The sequence below is a fragment of the Bombus flavifrons genome, chromosome 6 (genome assembly GCF_040668555.2).
Source record: "Bombus flavifrons isolate JBK064 chromosome 6, iyBomFlav1_principal, whole genome shotgun sequence".
Taxonomy (NCBI): domain Eukaryota; kingdom Metazoa; phylum Arthropoda; class Insecta; order Hymenoptera; family Apidae; genus Bombus; species Bombus flavifrons.
Window position 1 is genome coordinate 9,183,382 of NC_138447.1, and position 19,906 is coordinate 9,203,287.

The 19,906-nt window shown below is 39.8% G+C and overlaps 1 protein-coding gene across 5 annotated transcripts in view; it reads left to right on the forward strand.

The window, feature by feature from the left end:
- The window catches only part of retn (retained), a 136,988-nt gene that overhangs the window by 111,789 nt on the left and 5,293 nt on the right, over window positions 1-19,906 (forward strand). For all 5 annotated transcript variants that reach the window (XM_069114837.1, XM_069114838.1, XM_069114841.1 and 2 more), the window contains one exon: window positions 7,964-8,147. In XM_069114837.1, coding sequence (XP_068970938.1) covers window positions 7,964-8,147 — 184 coding nt within the window. The remainder of the gene's footprint in view (window positions 1-7,963; window positions 8,148-19,906) is intronic.

Here is a 19,906-nt window from a genome sequence, read left to right on the forward strand (position 1 = left end):
CCGATTTTGCCTTAGAAATTTAATATTTATTTATTTAATATTTTTCAAGCTACTGTGTCTATGTATTTCATCGTAACGACGTGGCTCTTGCCACTTGTCCGTGTCTCTTCTCCTTTATATATATCGAGTTTCTACATTGTAAGGAACGATATGGATTATTGAAACTTTGAATATTATTGTTGCTCTTGTTACGTTTTCGCAGGAATATTCCATATTTGAATACGAAAAGCGTAAGAGTAGGAATAACAAATACTTGAATAAATGCACTGATACATAGATAAATATATATGTCGCTCGCTATACATGTATTAGTCTGATGATAGGTGTTGTGTCATCGGTCGATGCTATTAGGAAAAAAAAAAATGATGTGAAAAGTAAACGACCTAATGTATCCGGTCAGTATCGTATGTACTTATACGTATCTATTGAATATGGAGTAGGAAGAGAACTACCGCGGACAGATAAAAGAAAATTAGCTTTTCATGGTGGCAGCGAAAAGCCGTGGCTCGTCATTACGCTCTACCGTCACGGGTTACGCTTCGTGAGCTCCAATTGCATCGCGGTAAAGTTGGGATAGGATATCGAGACGGTCTGATTTCCACTTAAAACGATGCCGCCTTATTCTAAAAGAAAATCTGTCGGATTTTTAATTCTTTATTTATGAATTAAGCAATCGTGTCTCGCATCAGGGGATACAAGCATGCTGGTAAATCGAAGATTTACCTGATGCAACGCGTCATGTTCTAAATACCTGCACGATTCGCACGATTCACGTAAAAGACACTTCAGCAAGCGAATACAAAATCACTTTGACCGTAATGCAGGCGAGACAATATACTTTCCGCGGTATTCTCGCCATCATTGACTAACTTTCCTTTCTGATACGTCACCTCCGTTTAATCCATATGACGTGAAAAATGTTTCTATCTTTGAAGGCTCACTCTTCAACTCCTATGATATATCGACGTGTTCCAGTAAAATCGGAGTACCTAGGTTGGTGAAAAATTAACAACCTTTATGCATTCCGTAAAATTCAAGAATCTAAAGAAAACGTCAGTTTAGGGTGCTGTTCGTTTAAAAGAATTTCTAACGAAGAAGAATCTGTTAGAAGAAATAAAATTACCATTGATATTTAGAACATTAATATCGAATTAATAGAAGCAAAGCACAAGTGACAGCAGATTTATTTACATTTTATATTATTTTATTATTCATATATCAGACCACTGAGACAGTTATTCCAAATTTTTGACCGCTTTTATAGCTATATACCTACGTCCTTGGAAGAGATGAACGCGCGACTTTCGTAGAAATTATCTAACAATGGTAGCTATAAATACGAGCAAGGTTCGCATCGATGAGGCAGTCTGATGGGTCGTCTCGTGCGCAGCGGCAAGTACGTTCAACCCTCGGTTCCCAACGAAGCGCGCGAAAATTATGTACAACGATAGGTACATAACGCCTGTACGCCACGTCGAATGGCTACTTTGTCTGGTCGAAGCGAGCATGCAATGGCCACCATTGCGGCTCGCTACGGCTGGAATACGCCGGCGGGACGCGGCCGCAGCGGCGCGGCGGCGGTGGCGGCGGCGGCCATTATAAAAATAACTGCTGATTGGACGCCCTACCAAGAAAAATCGTAATCGCATCCTGAAATGCCTCTTCCCTCTTCCCTTCCGCTCCCTCTTTCTCCTGTCCCCCGTTTCCTCTTCCCCTTGTCATTTCTTTCTCTTTATCGTTGTATCTCTGTCTTTCTTCTTTGCCCGGTAGATTTTTGCCCAGTGTCGAACAACGAGATTCGTTCCCGTTGACTCGCACACCTTCCACTCTATAGCACTGTATTCTTCAAAGTATCAATTTCTTGCAATATCTACGTTAAATCCTTTTTTGCGGCTTTTTAAAATACAAAATTCAAACAGTGACAAGATAAATCTTGTATCAGACGAGAATTTTACTTTTTCAAGTTTCTTAACAATTTCCTAAGGTTTCGTCGTTTACGACGTTTCTCTCTTTTCTTGATAGACTTTTACCCGATGACGAACGATGCGATCGTTTTCCGCGGACTTCCGCGAAAGGATCGATTTTCCAAAAAGTCTATTATCGTTCGTATTTTCGTGCTTACGAACGACAAAAACGTACCTCGTCTTTTCATCGTCTATCAGATCTTATCTCAGCTTCAGAAAGTCTGTCGTTTACAGCGTTGCCCTTCGGTTCTCCACAGACCGGTCCACAAGCTCGCTCTTTTTATATTCGAAATCGCGAACCAGCCATTTTCTTTCGAGAAGAACGCGTACAGCGATGATTTGTGTTCCCACAGGGAGCAAAGAAAAAGCACGAAACACGTGGATGGATTGGACAGCAAAGGGGATTTAAAGTCCGCGAAGGCTCGTCGTGGTAACGCAAGGATGGGAGGCAGAGAAGAATCGGCCGCCATTTTGCGAGCGCAGCTTTTATCGCCGCGCCCTATATAGGAACATTATGCCTGGGTTGCCGGGTTGCGCGTATATCAACAATAATTGCAGGGCCAATAATAAAGCTGGAGGGACCACGCTCGATAGCCCGAAATTGCTGGTTCCCCTACTTCAGCCTGCAACGTTTTATTGCCTCCACTCTGGAGAGCAGGAATGGCGGCAGCCCCCTTCGTCCTTCTCGATGGCGGATAAACGATCCTGCGATACGATCACTCCGCTAGCGATGGTCTCTCGATATTCGTGACAGAGCGAAATTTCCAAGCGAATCACTCGCGCGAACCGCTATACTCGATACTAGAAACTATCAACGGCTATGGCGTAAATCTTGTATCAAAGAAATGGAAACGAAGATTGTACGATAAAATAATTTTCGTTGTATCGAGTGGTTTACAGAAACCAATATCTTTCAATTAACTTCTTATTCGTTCGTTAATTTCGTTAAATACGTAGATACGTACCTGATTAATATTCTATTCTTAAGCGAGTAATTACGTCCATGATGATTCGATCGGGACGATCACGTAAATAATGGTAAATTCTAAAGCAAATTTAAAAAACAGTGTTTGTCACGTCATCGCTTTTCTGTATTTTCCGATTTGTGGAATTGATCAATGAGAACTTCTACATGGTTCGTATCCTGAGCTATACGTATTAGATCGTTCAATAAATTTGTATCATTTATCTGATTAGTATTCTAGTTGGATCAATAGTTGAAATACATCCTTGAATGTTGTGAAAAATTGTGATTGCTCCATCGTTCAACGACCTCTTGGTATCTCTTCGCCAACGTTTCTTCGCAGAACTGTTAAAATATCATAAATCGTTTTGTGACAAAAAAATGTTGTAGTATCTACGCGAAGCAGGTGGTAATCTGGTGAGACAATATCCGGAGAATACGATGATCAAATATTCAAAGCAAAGTCATGTAATTCTCTGTTACACACATTCTACCAAGACGACATCGTTCCGTAACTTGGTACGGTACCATTCTCCTTCTCTTTAAATACGAATAAATGGTTAATTTTAGAGTATGCAAGCTCACAGATACCTCACGAAGGGTACAAATGTACCTATCGTCTCACGAAAATTCGTTTAGATCTTCAAACATGCACCGTAGCGAATGCATAGTATTTCAATGAAAAATTACAAATTAATCATCTTCAGCACTCTGTTAATTCAAGTAGCTACTAAATTCCATTGAATTTTAACCACTGTCAATACAAATTGCCAACGACAGAAACACGTTATTTTTGAAAATTCACGTTACGTGCATAGAAATTTGAATATTTTTCAAAGTTCGAAATTCGAAATAATACACGAAACAATTGACAACCCGGCGAATTGTCGTCGTTGGATTCCGCTGCATTTGGTTCCGCGAGCAACGCGGATCTAGTTACCTCAGGCTCGCTATTATTATTACAGATACCAACGCTGCTGCTTGTTCTCGTTATTATTCCTTTTGCTGTTCCTGTTCGTGGCATCGCGTTCGTCGTCGTCGTCGTTGTTGTTGCTGCTGCTGCTGCTGCTGCTGCTATTGTAGCAAGGTGTTTCGTACGAAGAATCGTTCGCGAGCTCGTAAAGAGCCGCAAAGGAGAGCTCGCACGCGCGATAGTCACGAGTATTGCCCTTGTTAACGCCCCGTTAACTCGAACCTCTGGACAAACTCGTAAAATTTACCGGCTTCGAGCCGGTAAGACTACCACGCGGTGTACACGGCTGCCGGTGAATTTTCGCGTGACTTTAAATCGAGCCGGAATTATGTGTTTAGTGCAAACGTCGGCCAAGGTATCGCGATGCGAGAGAGCACCTATCTTGGCTCGCCTCGTTCTCTCCCTCTTTGCTTCTTTTTTTTTCTTTTTTCTTCTTTTTGCTCTCCTCTTCCCTTTACCGTGATTATTCGCCGTTTAAATCGACGTTACGCAGCCAAGGAAAGGAACAAGATGATCGTCGAATGTGGCCTTTTAACGCGACCATAATGGTACTTTGAGAATTCGAATGGAGGATACGCGTGAAGGGGATCATGCGAGGTTTTCAATTATTTTTCCTCCATGCACGCGTATTTACGAGAGCAACGATCAGATTACGGCACTAGTCCGGCTCGTAAAGATGACGTTTACGTACACGTTGTTGAGCCGCGAGATAGTCGCGAACGGGTCGCTAACTCACGTTAACACCCCGTTAACACGAATCCCGAACAAGCTCGTAACGCTCGACGACAGAATTCCTGCGTTACGACAATCGTGTCGACGAAATTCTATCGAGCCGGCGGTATTGATTATACGTTGTAACTTTAGAAATCTGGAGATTTGAACGTATTCTAATCGTGACGTCTATGCTTGCCATTAAACGACAGTTGTATCGTAATTGTGTCATAGCGTATATACGTAGACTTTCTTTCTCTTGTTCTGGTATCTGTTAGAGAACTAATTCGTGGCAAATTCATGCAAACTTCTACGGTTCTATCTGTCGAAATTTTAAACGACAACGTTCCGCAATGCGGTCACTGCTTTTCTTCTTTCCGTTTACTATATTTCTGTCTCTTGTTACAGTTTCCAGTAAGTTACTGACTTTTTTTTAAATAAGATATACATTATACTTTACTACGATTCTTTATTAAAACTAGCAAGCAGAATATTCGGAACTATTCAACGATGCAGTCACATTCTCTTTACAATTTTTCACCATTCCTCTGTTTTTCCATAGTCGGAATACGTAGCGGAATTTTCGGTACGGACGTGACTATTGGACTGCGTTATTTTTCATCGAATATGTTCTTAACCGATACGTATAATATTATTAAACTCCGGTAAAATTCCACCATTAACGTTTCCTTCTTACAACCGTAAAGCTACAAGATTTTGATGGACGTAGAGCTTATATCGGATTATAAATACGGTGTGGGTCGCCGTTAGTTTTGTGGCGTTCGACACGATTCCTGCATGTTATCTTAAATGCCATTTAAAGCTCCGTAAAAGCTCGTAAAAGGCTCGTTTGTTGTTTGCGCGAGCGAGTTCGCGATAATTCCGATATAATTACGATTCTGCACGCGGTGGACTCGCGTGAAGGAATATTTGCCAGATTATCTGCACCATCGATTCGTTTTCTCCCGAACATCCCCCCTTCTCCTCCTTCTTTCTCAAACCCCCTCGCTATTGCTCGAACGTTACCATTTTTCTTTATTCTATTTATTTCGTACGCGAACGTACGATACAGGTAAGGAGATCGTAAAAGCCGCGGAGCTCGCGTGATCGTTACGAATTCGTTATTGCTCTTGTTAACGCCCCTCGCTGGAAGCCTTGGACAAACCTCGTAAAGTTTCAACGGTGCGCCCCGCCATCGAATAGCGCACCGAGCCATCATCGTCGAAAATGCATCAGAACCGATCGCGTGATGAATAAAAAGACCCCCAAAGTCTCGAGACATCGAGTTTGCTTCGAACCGAACGATACATTTTTATCGTTGTCTATCTATGATCGTTGTTAGGTAATTAACGCGTTGTATTAGGTCGTCCGAAAAGTTTCTTTCGTTTTATAAGGAAATAATGGATGCACAATATCTTCCGTTTTATATTATTTTATCGAATTACGTATGATCCATTTTGTTCTATCAAAATAAAAATCACAACGTTCGACAGATTAGGTTTCATGTTTGCATAAAGATGCGCCGTTGTTAAAGACGTATCTGTAAAAGAAAGACACTTTTCGGACAAACTAATAATTACATGACGAAGTTACATACGCAACGCAACTTTGAAATTGCGACGCAGTTACTTTTTCTTGCTCTGTGACACCGACGAGTGTAGTCTATTAAACTATGTATATTAATTTCCTGTATCAGGTGTATGCATGTAAATACGTTATTTGCACTTTGCACTTGTGTAACATTCTAACGTCTTTTTCTGTCAACTCGATAATTAAAAATCATATTCGTTAGAAAAATGTTCTCTTCGTATATTCCAAGGTATCGTTTGATACGATCAAAGGATAGTAGTTTTCGTCGTTAGATTTACATTTTCTGACAAAATCAAAAGGGTAATCGGGGGAAGAAGTTCGATCTTTCTAGTCGGGCTCTAACTTAAAAATTGATAAACTTTGGTTGTTTTAAAATTTGAAAATATGAAATATGAAAAAATTGAGATACGTGATTATTCGAGTTAAGATATCGAGTCCTTGTTATCGTATTATTTTCGATAATACCTGTAACTTTACCATAAATCGACCACGTTAGAATATCTTCGAGAAGAAAGAAATCCTTTTAAAAGTAAAATTCAGTTACTTTTGCAGAATGTAAACATTTATAAAATTCATATGTATAATTCATGTTAGGAATGTCAAAGAAACTACTTACAATTGGTCATAAAAAAATCGAGAGACTGTACAATTTTAATTACTAAAGTCGTACGTTTTCAGTGGATGTACAAGGACAGACAAAAATATTTTGTACTATATTACACTACACTATGCAAATAACAGTAGAAAAAAGCTTTTAAAAGATATTATTCATTGTTGTCTAAATGTTGTGGGAAACATTGAAAAGGAGTGAATTTTTATGTCACAAAAACTTTCGGACACTAATACTAATTATACAGATAAAATTAGACTAATGATAATTATTCGGGAAAATTTAATATTTAATCAGATTTCCCGCATGCTTAAAGACAATATCTAAACATTTTGACATAGTGGAAATAAGTTTCTTACGATAATGAACACTGATTTAGTTTTCTACATTCTACCTCTAAACGTTTCTTTAGCATATCCTCTATTCCACCAATCCATTTTGTCTTTTCGTAGCAGAATACTACTAATTATCGTATTTTTAAACCTGTACATCGTCTTTTTCGACCCGTAAACAAACTGCTAACAAAACTAATGCGCGTTTGTGATCACATTTCAGCGAAGTATTTGTTTATAAAGATTGTATAAAAACACTGACACTACTTAATGAAAAACTAAATTAACAAATCATAAAAACATAAAAACTGACATAAAAACTCGCTGTTTTTTCCTATTTTTTTCGATACTTAGACAAGAATAAACGGTAACAAAACAGTTCTTTTTCAACCTGTTATCTACAAAAAGTAGCGTAACATAATGTGATACATTTGTGTTGGGCCTTGTACATATTAGGTTGTCCGAAAAGTGTCTTTGTTTTACAGACCCGTCTTTTACAACGATGCATCTTTATGCAAACATTAAACTTAATCTGTCGAACGTTGTGATCTTCATTTTGATAGAACAGAATGAATCATACGTAATTCGATAAAATAAAACGGAAAATGTTGTGCATCCATTATTTCCCTATAAAACGAAAGAAACTTTTCGGACGACCTAATACCTTTACCGAAAATATAGACCTTGGAAATTAAAATTGTACAGCGTCCGAATCCTTTTGCAACCGACTGTATATCCAGTAAAACTTCTATCCTCGTTCATTTACTCTCCTTCGTTTATTCTTGTTTTAAGTTTCTCAACAATTCGATTTGATTTCAGGAACACCGATCAACCGACTGCCAATAATGGCAAAATCGGTGCTTGATTTATACGAGCTGTATAATTTAGTGATTGCTCGGGGCGGACTCGTAGACGTAATCAACAAGAAGCTCTGGCAGGAAATCATCAAAGGCCTCCACCTGCCATCAAGTATCACTTCCGCCGCGTTTACTCTACGCACTCAGTAAGTAGATCGTGAAGTTTCTCATCCGGGACCCTATTCCGCCTCGTGCCTATTCGCTGGTAATTCGCATACAATAAGTCCCGGTGTTCGACAAAAGCTCATCTGAGCATGAAATCTGAACCTATGACTAAGGACCAGGCGTTTCGTGTTGTTTCATATTCCGAAGCAGCTATTCGACACTCAGCCTGCGTTTTTTCTATTTCCGTTCGTTTAATCTAATCGATTCTCCTTTTTTCTTTTTTTTCTATAAAAACAACAAAGGTAAGTATCATTTTGATCTTTACTCATCGTATATGTTCGTCGCTTTGTATATACAAAAATAATTCTCTTAAGATCCGACCATTGAGTCCGAGTCTGTTGATAAATTATTTAGAAATTTCTTTATTTAATATTTAAGAATACTCTTGAGCTCTTTGGTAAGAGAAAAGGATGAAAGAACAAGCAAAAAGCCTACGGATGTCCCTATTGTCGACACAGTTTCTTGAAGGTGCGTATCCACATGACGCGTATCTGAGTATCGCGTCATGTTGTCATATCATTACGGACGAACAAACGTTGACCCATTGCGTATCAGAACGATGTGAAGTTTTGTTCTGTACTAATTAGCAAGCGAGATAATTTTTGTCGCTTGGGAAAAATCAATATTGAGAGATATAAAATTAGAATATACAGAAAAATAGTTGATCTAATAGCAAAGAAGGTCCGATTATATTGAACCAAACGTGAGCCAGTTAAAAGTTAGTAAAGTCGTGGTACGTTCGCATGGTATGGGCCGATAGCGAGACCGACGCGACAAGAGCAAAGAATTGGTACCGCGAGTTGCAAGTAAATCGGCGCTCGTTGCCAAACAACTAACGCTCGGGATGAGACATTTTTTTAAGCTTCGGATAGCTCATTAGGACGTTTAAAAATTCACGAGCATAATTTATTAGGAGAAAGATTTTTATTTGCCTTAACTTCCTTTCGTCGTTAATTTATCGTTGATCGTAACCGTTAGCATTTCCTCTATATGTTTCTATAACTAACATTAAGCAAAGGGGAATTGTCACTTTATGATTAAATAATCAATTAATTGTCGATTAATTACGCGCTTGCTTTGATCCGTGTTACTGAATTTTAACCACTTGCGCTGAAAAGACGAGCCACGTACTCGAGACGTTCTTGTATTATACAAATACGTCTTATACAAATCAAATAATACATTTATTTTATTTTAGTAATTTCAACCCATGTTCTGTACCGCGATCCAGCCATTATACACGTCCATTTCTTCATCCACGGTACTTCACAATCCTTTTATATTTCTATAACAACTTTTCGACAATAGCCGTTTCTAATTTTCTAAGAATGCCATATACCTTCTTTTTTTTTTCTTATTTCTCTGTTGTTCCTCTTGTCTACGATTTCTTCAACATACTCGCTCTGATCAGCAATAACACTCAAGGAACCGTTACTGCCGTGTCCAAATATTTAATATTTATTATCACTGATTCCATCTGCCTGCCATAAGGCTTAGTGTTTGCTGTCGAATCCTTTATTTTCACGAAACATTATTGTTTTTTTTCCTTTTTTTCTAGTGGTTTTATTAATGGTAACGGTTAATTCCTCTCCTTGAGACACGCAGGATTTCCGGGATTCCGGCATTTCAATTCTCATTTTTTGTGGATGGATGTTTTTCCGATTATCGATAGCACGGAATATTAATTTTCCAAGGAATATTGTACACGTGAAAGCTAAAAAAGATACACAAAGAAGGTACAGAGTATGTGCGAAACGGAAGAAACAGTGAAACTAATGCCTTATGGTGTTCATATCCTGCCACTAGAAATTTCCGACTGTTTTCAAATATATCATACCCTAGAAAATTCTGAATAATCAAAATTGGTATCGATATCTGTGTAAAGTTCTTTGTGTAAGATTCTTCTCGCTTCAAATGACAGCTTACGGCGAGTTATAGCGTAATGTCCTGGCACGCGTATCTGTAAATTCGTTGCCAGCACAAGTGGTTAATGATCTTTGCATTTTCAACACATGTATTAGCCATAAATGTTGTATTCTGTTTATTATAAACGTATTTTATTCGAGTCGAGCTGTACAGAATGTATAAAAAGCAAATGTAGAAACCACCGATTCTAAACTCCTGTAACTTTCAATGTCAAAATTTCTTTCCTTTCAATAAACTAATAATCACGGGGGACAAAAATCTCGAAGAAACTATGGATCGCAAATGACCCTTTCTACCGGGAAAAATGCTGAAATTTTAATAATTCTTAAACTGGCTCCATTCGCAATGCATTTGCTTTTATTTCACATTCAATGAGGAAGTAACGTGCTATCTACGAAGTAAGAGGAAATCAAAGGATGAAAAAAATATATCAGAATACAACGAAAACACGATTGTCATCGGTTGTGTTAACAATCTGACGATGGTCGAGAATTAACATCGTAATGTCCGAACGCAGATCGAACAGGTGTAAATTGGCGTAAGGAAGAACGAATTAATAATTGCTATTAGAGCCACATAGAATAGTTCGTTGAGCGAGGATTAATCGTATAATTCGTATAATTCAAGAGGAAAGTTTACGATCGTACAAAATTCGCTGCGTTCAAACACTGAAACATTGTTCCGTCCGGAATACCCAAGGAACCGCGTCAGGTTTTCGTCGGTAAAATTTATGGCATGGCCGTAAAGAGGACTAATTTTGAATTGGATCCTTATAGCTTATTAGGAGAGACGTGCAAATTGCGTTTGGAATGTTTAGTTTATTTTGCATTCAATAGATAAAGACGTGTTATAAATTGGATACCTTCGGAGGATACTTTGAAATTACGATACGATAGTACTAGCTGCCGAGATTTCTGACCTGTGTCTTCTTACCAATGGAAGATGATCGTGACACACTTAGGATATCGTCTACTAAAAGACTAACTTTGCCAACGATCAATCAGCGTGTGTCCTGCAGAAACTCGAGAGCTCGGGCAATTCTAGTGCAAACAGACATATTCTAACATTCCAACGATATGAACATATTCTAACGTTCGATGGGCACGGCAGGTGTAGGCAGGTAGTACAAACAACACAAATACATACATTACGTTGCACTCGACTATAAATCTTTCTCATTAAAGTACAAGTTCCTTGATTGTTTACAAAACCCGTGAAGGAAATCTCGAATGGCAAGCAAAGTTGTAATTTGTTCTTGAACGCGATGTGTACGAGTTCGCGCAAGAAAATTCGACTTTGAATTTGGCTTTTTTTGAGGGCTAATTTGATCGGACTGTACCGTGTCATCCTTCGATCGTTCACACGCAAAAGAGCGATTTACTTGTTTCGTCTGTCTGTCGTAATCGCTTTACCAGATCGCTGTCCCGTGCGTCCACGATCTTTTTGATACAACGAAGAAAAGCCGAGAAACGAGCGATCGGTTCGTTCTGTGTCTTTGAATCGAATTTTGATACGCAACTGGGCTACGCTTGGTCATCCACGTTGATACGCATGAGAAAACTATCAATTAACGATCTTTGATATTTAAGGTGGTCCGTGACGTTTACCCTGAACACAAAAGAATTACGCATACCAATAACAATTTCCTGGCATATTCCTGAAATTTAAGAAACGTCCTAACGATCGGCGAAAATCACGAGTGAAAAACGACGTGAGAAATGATTCAAAGAGAGCAGCGTGATTACGAACACGTACACTGTGGATCGATTCGAATGTAATAGATGTAAATACGAAATAAAGAAGCGAGAAAAGAATAGTCGAGGGGACATCAAAGGGTGCTCCACGTCTTTTGGACAGCCGTTGTTTGGGAAATACTATCATCATTACCATTGGTAAACGCGAGCACCAAGAAAGAATGTTTGTGTGCTTAAGATGGCGGCTTGTATCAGGAACAGCGTGTTCTCCGCCAAACAAAAATATACGAACCACGGCGGCGGCACAAAAGAAGCTCGGTCAGGGGAACACACAATATTAACGCTCCTGGCCGTGCTGGGAACACTCAAAACCATGGAAAGAAGCCGGCAAGCGTGGCGGCCGGCTCGTGCCGGTTAACCCCATTCGTCACCTGCCAGAGCAAGTCGACGCGCCTATCCTCGCCTCGTCCCCTACGAGCTCGAAAATCGAAACGCATGTCAAAATAAAATCTCCATTTGGTGCTGCGATTCGACGAATTCATTTACGTCCTGCGTCTATCGCACAATGGACATTTTATTTTTTTTATGTAAATTACAATTCCAAAGGTTTTCCACGATACGGATCGCCTTTCCTGACGATCACGATGCGTATGTGCAAAACTTTTAATGACAAAATCCGCAATCACTTAGTTGCCAACCCAATATACAGGGTGGTTGGTAACTGGTGGTACAATTGAAAGGGGGTGATTCTACGCGAAAAAAGAAGTCGAAAATATAGAATAAATTTTTTTTTTTTAATTTTTCCATGGAGACAACGATCTACAGTAAGATCCGTTATAACGAGACGTCATAAAGTGCACGCGTACCGAGCGAAAATTCAAAGTCGATTTTCTCGAAAACAAAGCCTCAAACGAAAGATTTTTATTCTATATTTTCGACTTCTTTTTTCGCGTAGAATCACCCCCTTTCCGCTTGTACCACCAGTTACCAACCACCCTGTATTATACAAGATTTTGCGAATTTGTATCGGACTCGTTCTGCGATCCGTGAATCAGCGATTGTTATACAGCGAGATTTCCAACAATTTGCGACATGCCACACGCATGAAACAGAAAACAGAAGAATATTGCCGAATGATGTGGTGGTGTTGCTCCGCTATATCGTAGCAGCGGTTGAAGACGAGAAAGAATGGCAAAGGAAGAAAATCGCTGTTTCGTTGCGAATATCCGTTAACCGTCTCTGGTTCACATTGTCGATTTCTATTTTATCTTTGTCACGAGTTAATGTTTTTCACACGCCTAAACTTTACTCGAGAAACGCTCTTTAAAACGATGAAAACCGCATGAAAAGCCGTGCAATGGTCGGAATATACAGACGCTTACTGGGAACTTTATTTTATACTATGTATAGATATACGTTGTAAACATCTGATGATTGGTTGCAACGTAAGATGATATTTATTGTTCTTGACCGATCGTTTCAATACCGTTCTTGTGTAAAAGCAGACTGATCCTCCGATTTGTCCGAGTTACGATTTGAATTAGGCATTTCACCCACGGCGACGTAGGAAATTACCGATTTTATAGCAAAGTTTCCCCGAATTCATTTATTTTTCATTTATTTTCAAATTGTTTGAAATCGAAACTTTCTATCATTTCGTTGGTACTGTAGCAATGATCAGGTTCTTTGAACGAATAACGAATAGAAACATTATCTTGCGCAAACTTCTAGCTGATTTTTTACTATCGCCGACATATAGTCGATCGAAGATTGAATCGATGACTTCGATATGATTATTTCAATATTATTTCGAAATTGCGCGAATTTTGAGTTGAGAAAAATGAATAAACAGTATCAATCAGATATCAATGAAAGCGAATCTAATTTACATCATTGTTATTAGCTGAACTTTTGTTTATTCCGTATTCTCGCGATAAATAGATTATTTAGTGAAAAATTCAAACTAATATTTACATCTTTATGTACTCAATCAAAGCATCGTTTCAACGTTATTTGCAAATTTCACAAATTCTGTACATATTATCAATCGCGATCGCCGACAAGATAAAATCGCTGGATATTGTAAACGTTGCCTTCGAATTCCACGAACTTGCAATTATTTCTTCGCAGTCGTCGCAAATTCTATACATTGCTGATCAAAGCGATATTACGGCATCAGCTGCGAGTTGCGCAAACGTTGAATTATTTCATCGCAACTGTCGCCGGGCTCGAGTTCGTTCCTCGTCGTCGAGTTTGAAATCGCGAAACCATTCGACGTCAGTTCGATGAAACCCAAAATCCTTGTGCGTGTTTGCGAGCTCGCCAAGTTGCTGGCGGGATAGTTAATATAAATTTGACGGTCGATTTATCAGGGAGCGGCTATTTTGGTAGCGCGATTCGCGACGCTTTTGCCGGCGAGGCAGGATGAAATTAATTAAACGTTCGCGAACTCGTCGCGACAAAGGAGGCGTTCTACGGCGTACAACGCACCGAGTGGCGTACCGAGATTTCTCAGCAGTCGAGGAGAAAAGCACGCGCAGAAGTTCGGCGAGGAGGCGCGAACGCGGAACAGCTGCTTCCATTCGCGTGGCCGCTTAATCGTCTTCGCGCGGTTTCGACGAGCTGGAGGCATCGGCACGATATGCATCCATTTATATAATACCGAGCCTGTCTTCCGTAGCAACAAAGATTTATTGGCGTTTCACTTGTACACGGTGTCGTTTCTAAATAAGATCGGTAAAATCTGGTCGCGCTAGTGTTCGATACGTACGACCGTAAAAATCTTGTATCTTTTAGAAAAATATCACAGATCGCTACTGTATTCGTAACTAGAAAGTTGTCTAACGACAGCAGCGTAATGGTAATATCTTCTTTCACGCGATCTTAAAAATAGGGTGCACGTGTATTTTCGTTATTGGCTCGGATCGTCGCCTCTACGAATCGTTTACCGGGTTGAATAATTGGTTTGTTCGTCTTTCATTGGTCTCTGTACTTACGCATTTGAAGAAATATGTTATAGCAGTTATTTAAAGAATGTACAGATACGTGGACGTGGTTCGTTCCAAAAGTAATAAAAGAGAGAGAGTAGTTGTTTTATATTCCAGATGCTTCGATAGAAAGCGACATACAGAGAACAGATAAGTTACTCATTCGTTAGACGGATTTTAAACAAAGGCGGTGACACTTAACATTGTGTTTTGAGGAAAGCAGAATGAACTTGCTATTCAACCTCGTAAATCTTCGTATCAAATAACGAACGGACAGATCGGGAAGATGTCTGTGAAACAGAGCGCGACGCATTAATGCACGACAGGCTAATGTGAATTATACGGGCGTGATGCTTCTCCGCGTCACTCGTGAAAATAACCCCGCGACGCTCGATGCGTAACGCGCGACACAACGTCGGGACGCCGGGCGCATCCATCATTCCGGCAACCGGTTATCTCCAGCAGAGAAACAGAGATAGACGGAGGAAACGAAATTGTAAAGGGAGACGGCGGCAGCTTACCGCGGGGCCAAAGAGAGTGTATCGCTGTGCTACGACTATATCGAGCCACGCGTCTTCAACGTGTAATTATTTATACCGCGAGGGAGGCAGCGCGCGCAACGCCGCTCTTCCATTGTGTCTGACTCGATGGTGGCCCATTTCCTTCCCAACAAATTTCATCCTCCGAAACGGAACGAGAGATACGCGCGACGCGGTGCAACGTTCGGGACAGGACGATACGTTCGTTTAAACGAGTGTTCTTCGAGAAGCTAACGACTATAGTTTCGGTGGACGTGTGTACCGACCAGCAGTCGTTTTCTTAGATATGTACGTGACAACAAAAAGTATAGGCATATATTTTTACGTTGCCACGAAAATTTTGTCAATTTTGTAGTATCAAATTTTTGTAGTGACGCGAAATGTATGAGTCGGTGATACGAAACCTAACGTACTTGGATCTAATTAACTGGTATACAAATGCTGTAACAAATACGATGCTGTGCTAACGTACTTGCTGTAGCCACTGTATAGAGGTCCTTACGAGTGTACGCGTTTCGAATATGCGATTTTTGAATGTTTCACTCGTCAAGTTATGTTATTGTTACGAAAGTTATGTCCTCGCTGAAGCAACAGAGAACTCTTTATTGACATTGCATGTTTCTTGAAACAATACCTCCATGGTTGTTCGATTTTGTTTTCGGTAAAAAAAGTTGCTGCTATAAAGGTCGGTCCACGTTGGCTGAATATTTTCAGTAACGTTGTTTACAAACGTGTTCTCGAGCATTTAAGTAAACTTTTATAAACACTACTCTCGAACTGTGAGAAGGTCCCCGAGCGTCGAATGTCAAAGATAAAATAGAGAAATAGACAATGCGAGTAAAATGAACTAGAAAGAGTCAGGTCATCTTTAGCTTGTAAAATGAATACAAAAGTTTATACAAATATGGTTGTGTTTAGTATTACGTTTACCGCAAGGGTCTCTCAGTAATGCAACTAAAGTCGTCTCATAATGACATAGCAGGAAATACAAAGAAATTATATATTTCTTATTTAGGTAATTCATAATCGGTTGAATTACCTTTGAAAGATGACCTTTTCGGGTTTCTGGTTTATGATGCGGCTAGAGGATGGGTAAAGGAGGCATGAAATGAGTAATATACCTCTGTATAAGGAATAATACCGTTATAATATCTCGCTATTGTACCTCCCGAACATGCCTTTTGTCTTTTAGTTTTCGTTATTGAAGCAATAAATTATGTGAACAGTTCACGAACATTCTTTCTGGACATTTGAGACTTTTACTTGGGACAGCTCGCACGCTTCTCACGAACAAAGATTCACAATGGAAATATCCACCAGTGAGAACGTCGTCTGTAACTATGCACCTCTCCGACGACTGTTCGCATATTAGAATCGAACAGGAGCATTTCCACAGGAGAATCTGTTGGGGAATAGATCACGAGTTCCAATATTCGACCGGAAACCAATCTTAAGAAACACGTCGCAATAGAAACGATATTCCTTTGGCGTGTACAATTTGACGATTGTTCCACAATGTAGTTGTGTATGGACAAGTTGTCGCTAGAACGAAACGCCGCTTCAAAACCTAACGCAAATAGAAATCTTCCTCCGATTACGTTGCTTCAACGTAAACGAAACGTTTCTACAGATCGATATTTGTCGGATACTATTTGAAATATGCAATAACGAGAGGCGAGAAGTGTCTCGTCGCTTGTTCGGTGAGAAGGTAGCTTAATACGCGCAAGATGTATACCCGAATCTTGAGAGCCAACAAGCTAAAACACCGTAGCTCGTGCCAAGGAAGCTCGTTTTTCTCGTGAAAATCAGGCAGTATATCTTCGCTGGTTGTTCGTTAATCGTCAGGGACGCCACGGGAACCAGGGAAAATTCCCCGGAAACCAGGTTTCGCTATGTGGCACGAATTTCTTCGTTCGAGCGATGCAGCGCGAATTTGATTATCACTCTGAGAGAGAGAGAAAGAGATTTATGCCCCGAACCAACGACGCACACCTGGACAAAGTCTCGCGTGCACACACAGTGGAAGCTGAGACGAAACTATGGGGCTGAAGATTGTTTTCGTTGGTTGTTGCTCACGCACGGAGTTTTTGGTTCGTCGAGGGAGAGAAGATTCTTCGCTGTTAAAGAAAGGAGACAAAGAGAAGGAAGAAAAAGAGAAAGAAGCCGAGAAGGCGGAGGAGGAGAAAACGACCGGGCCGAAGGGCTAGTTTCGGCCGCAGTCTGCCAGACAATCGTAAAAGCCGAACGATCCCTGCGCGAATTATAGGCCACGGTTCTCTTGCGAGAATATGTCTATCCGCGAACGTGTGTGCGAACGTCGGTCGATCTCCCGCCACATCTCCTCCGAGGGTCTCCTTTTTGGTCTGGCTTCGATAGCGCGTCAAAATAAACAATATTTACGAATTACTCGGCTTTTTCAAAGCTCGTCTTCCTACCGTCGAAGAAGTTGATTTCACGTTGCGGTTTTCGAGTTATAGCTGGCTCTGTACTTGACTCTTGTTACCTGTTTTATTGCTTCTATTTCGAATCGATTTTCTCCTATCCCTTCTTTCTCGTTTAATGTTAATAATCGGAGATCCGAAAAATAGGAGATCAATTATCAACAGGCAACGGATAACGCGTTATATATTTTCGAGATTTGGTTTTATTTTGGATTAATTGCTCGCTATTTCGCCCTTTTTATCGAATATAAAATTTGGAAAAATCGAGTTCCAGTGAGAAACAGTTAGCGTCTATGAATCATTGTTCCCTGTTTCTCGTACCTTACTCGACGATAAATATTGGAAAAGTCGAAGGAATATTGGCTTCCAATAAACAATAGCGCGTTGTTGTACGAGATTAGGCTACTGTATACGAGTACAGGCTATTTCTATGCTATAGTTTATCTCTTATTTCGGATCGTTTGTCTCTGATGTCTCTCTTCTTTGCTCTTATAAATTGGCATCTAGAAGATTCAGCTTGTAATAAACAACAGTTTGCGCATTGTCTATGAAAAACGAAACGTAACCAAGCCAGTGTATTTTGAATTTATTGTCCCCTATTTTCCCTTTCTTGTTCGATAACAAAATTATAAAGAACAGTCACATCGCGGTAGACAATTTTCGCCGTGTCTGTTTACGCTTTCGTTTTAGATCGTTCGATCTGCTATCTTTTTCTCCTTGCGTGATATATCGAGACGTATCAAAATTAATGGAAACAGACATTAGCGAGCTGTCTGCGAATCACAGGCCATCGCAAAGCTATTGGTTTGTCGCAAGCGTACAGGCAGTATCGTTCAGGTGCAATTAGAACGGTCTGGTCGAACATTAAAGTCGAGTGGCGCAGACACGAATGATACGAGACGCGAGATTAAATTAAGCGTCGCATCGTACCACGCACGTCGTCCGGATCTGCCTTGCCAATTTCGCGTCCGGCGAACCGCGACGTCTTCCTCCGCCTCGATGGACAACGTTGCCTTCGTCCATGACGCGATTTCGATTAATACCTACCTCTCCTGTATTATTTTCTCGTCGCGTTCTATGGCACTGTGCCTCGAGTTTGACTGCTTTGCTACGAAGGAACGTGATACAGTTTTTCAAAAGTCGAGCGATCGGTTACAAAACTGGGTGAACTTTTTACGAGGACATTAAAATTTATCGAAAAAAGATAACGTATTTCATAGATTTTTTTGTAGCGTAGATCTGCAATCTTACGTTTGTGCAACAGTTTGTGGAAGTAAATTTCGTGTTTTCTGTTATTATTTATACGAAAATCACTCGTGGACCGAGGTCAGTTGTTTGATTGTGTCTCAACATTTGTGCAACGTTTAAGAGAATCGATATTGTCAGCATTGTTAACTATTAATCGGTAACAGTTAAAATGTCAGAAAGACGAGTAAAAATTGCGTGTTTATCTATCGGAGAAATTTCTACAAAAATTAATACATCCAATGCGTAAAAATGTCGGGTAACTACGGCAAAAACCATTATGCAGGTGATAATACTAAATTAACAAGATGGAATCGTAGGATCCAGGATCATTCACGGATATTTAAAAAAATTCCTACTGGATGTATGAATACCAGTGAAGTGACAAGTGACATGTCCAATAAATATTGCAACAAGATAGAAGATTAAAGTGTAAATAAAGAGTAAGATTGGAACCTGAAGGAAATCACATGCTCTGGCGTGAGAAGTGGAAGGACGTCGTGTTCTCCGATGATACGAGACTTAATCCGGATGGTCCAGACTGATTTAATTATTACTTTAATTTAAATATCACTTTTTTTAATACTATTTTTTTTTAATATTTTTTTAATATTTTTTTTTATATTTTTTTTTAATTTATCGTAACTAAATGTTACGATGGTAGGATGTGTGAGGTGCACCGAGCAATTTTTTAAAAACAACAACGTGTCACGTTTTTACACGACTGCAATTTGGAACAATACACGGACTTATTGGAAAATACGATGATATTTGCTGAAGAAAATCAAAAGATGCAGAAAAGAAGATCTGTTATCTGTCGATATGATAACGCGACAGTTTACTGTTTAGAAAATGTGAGGAGGTTCTCGTGTACCGATGGCAAACTTATGGAAAACCGATGGGGAACG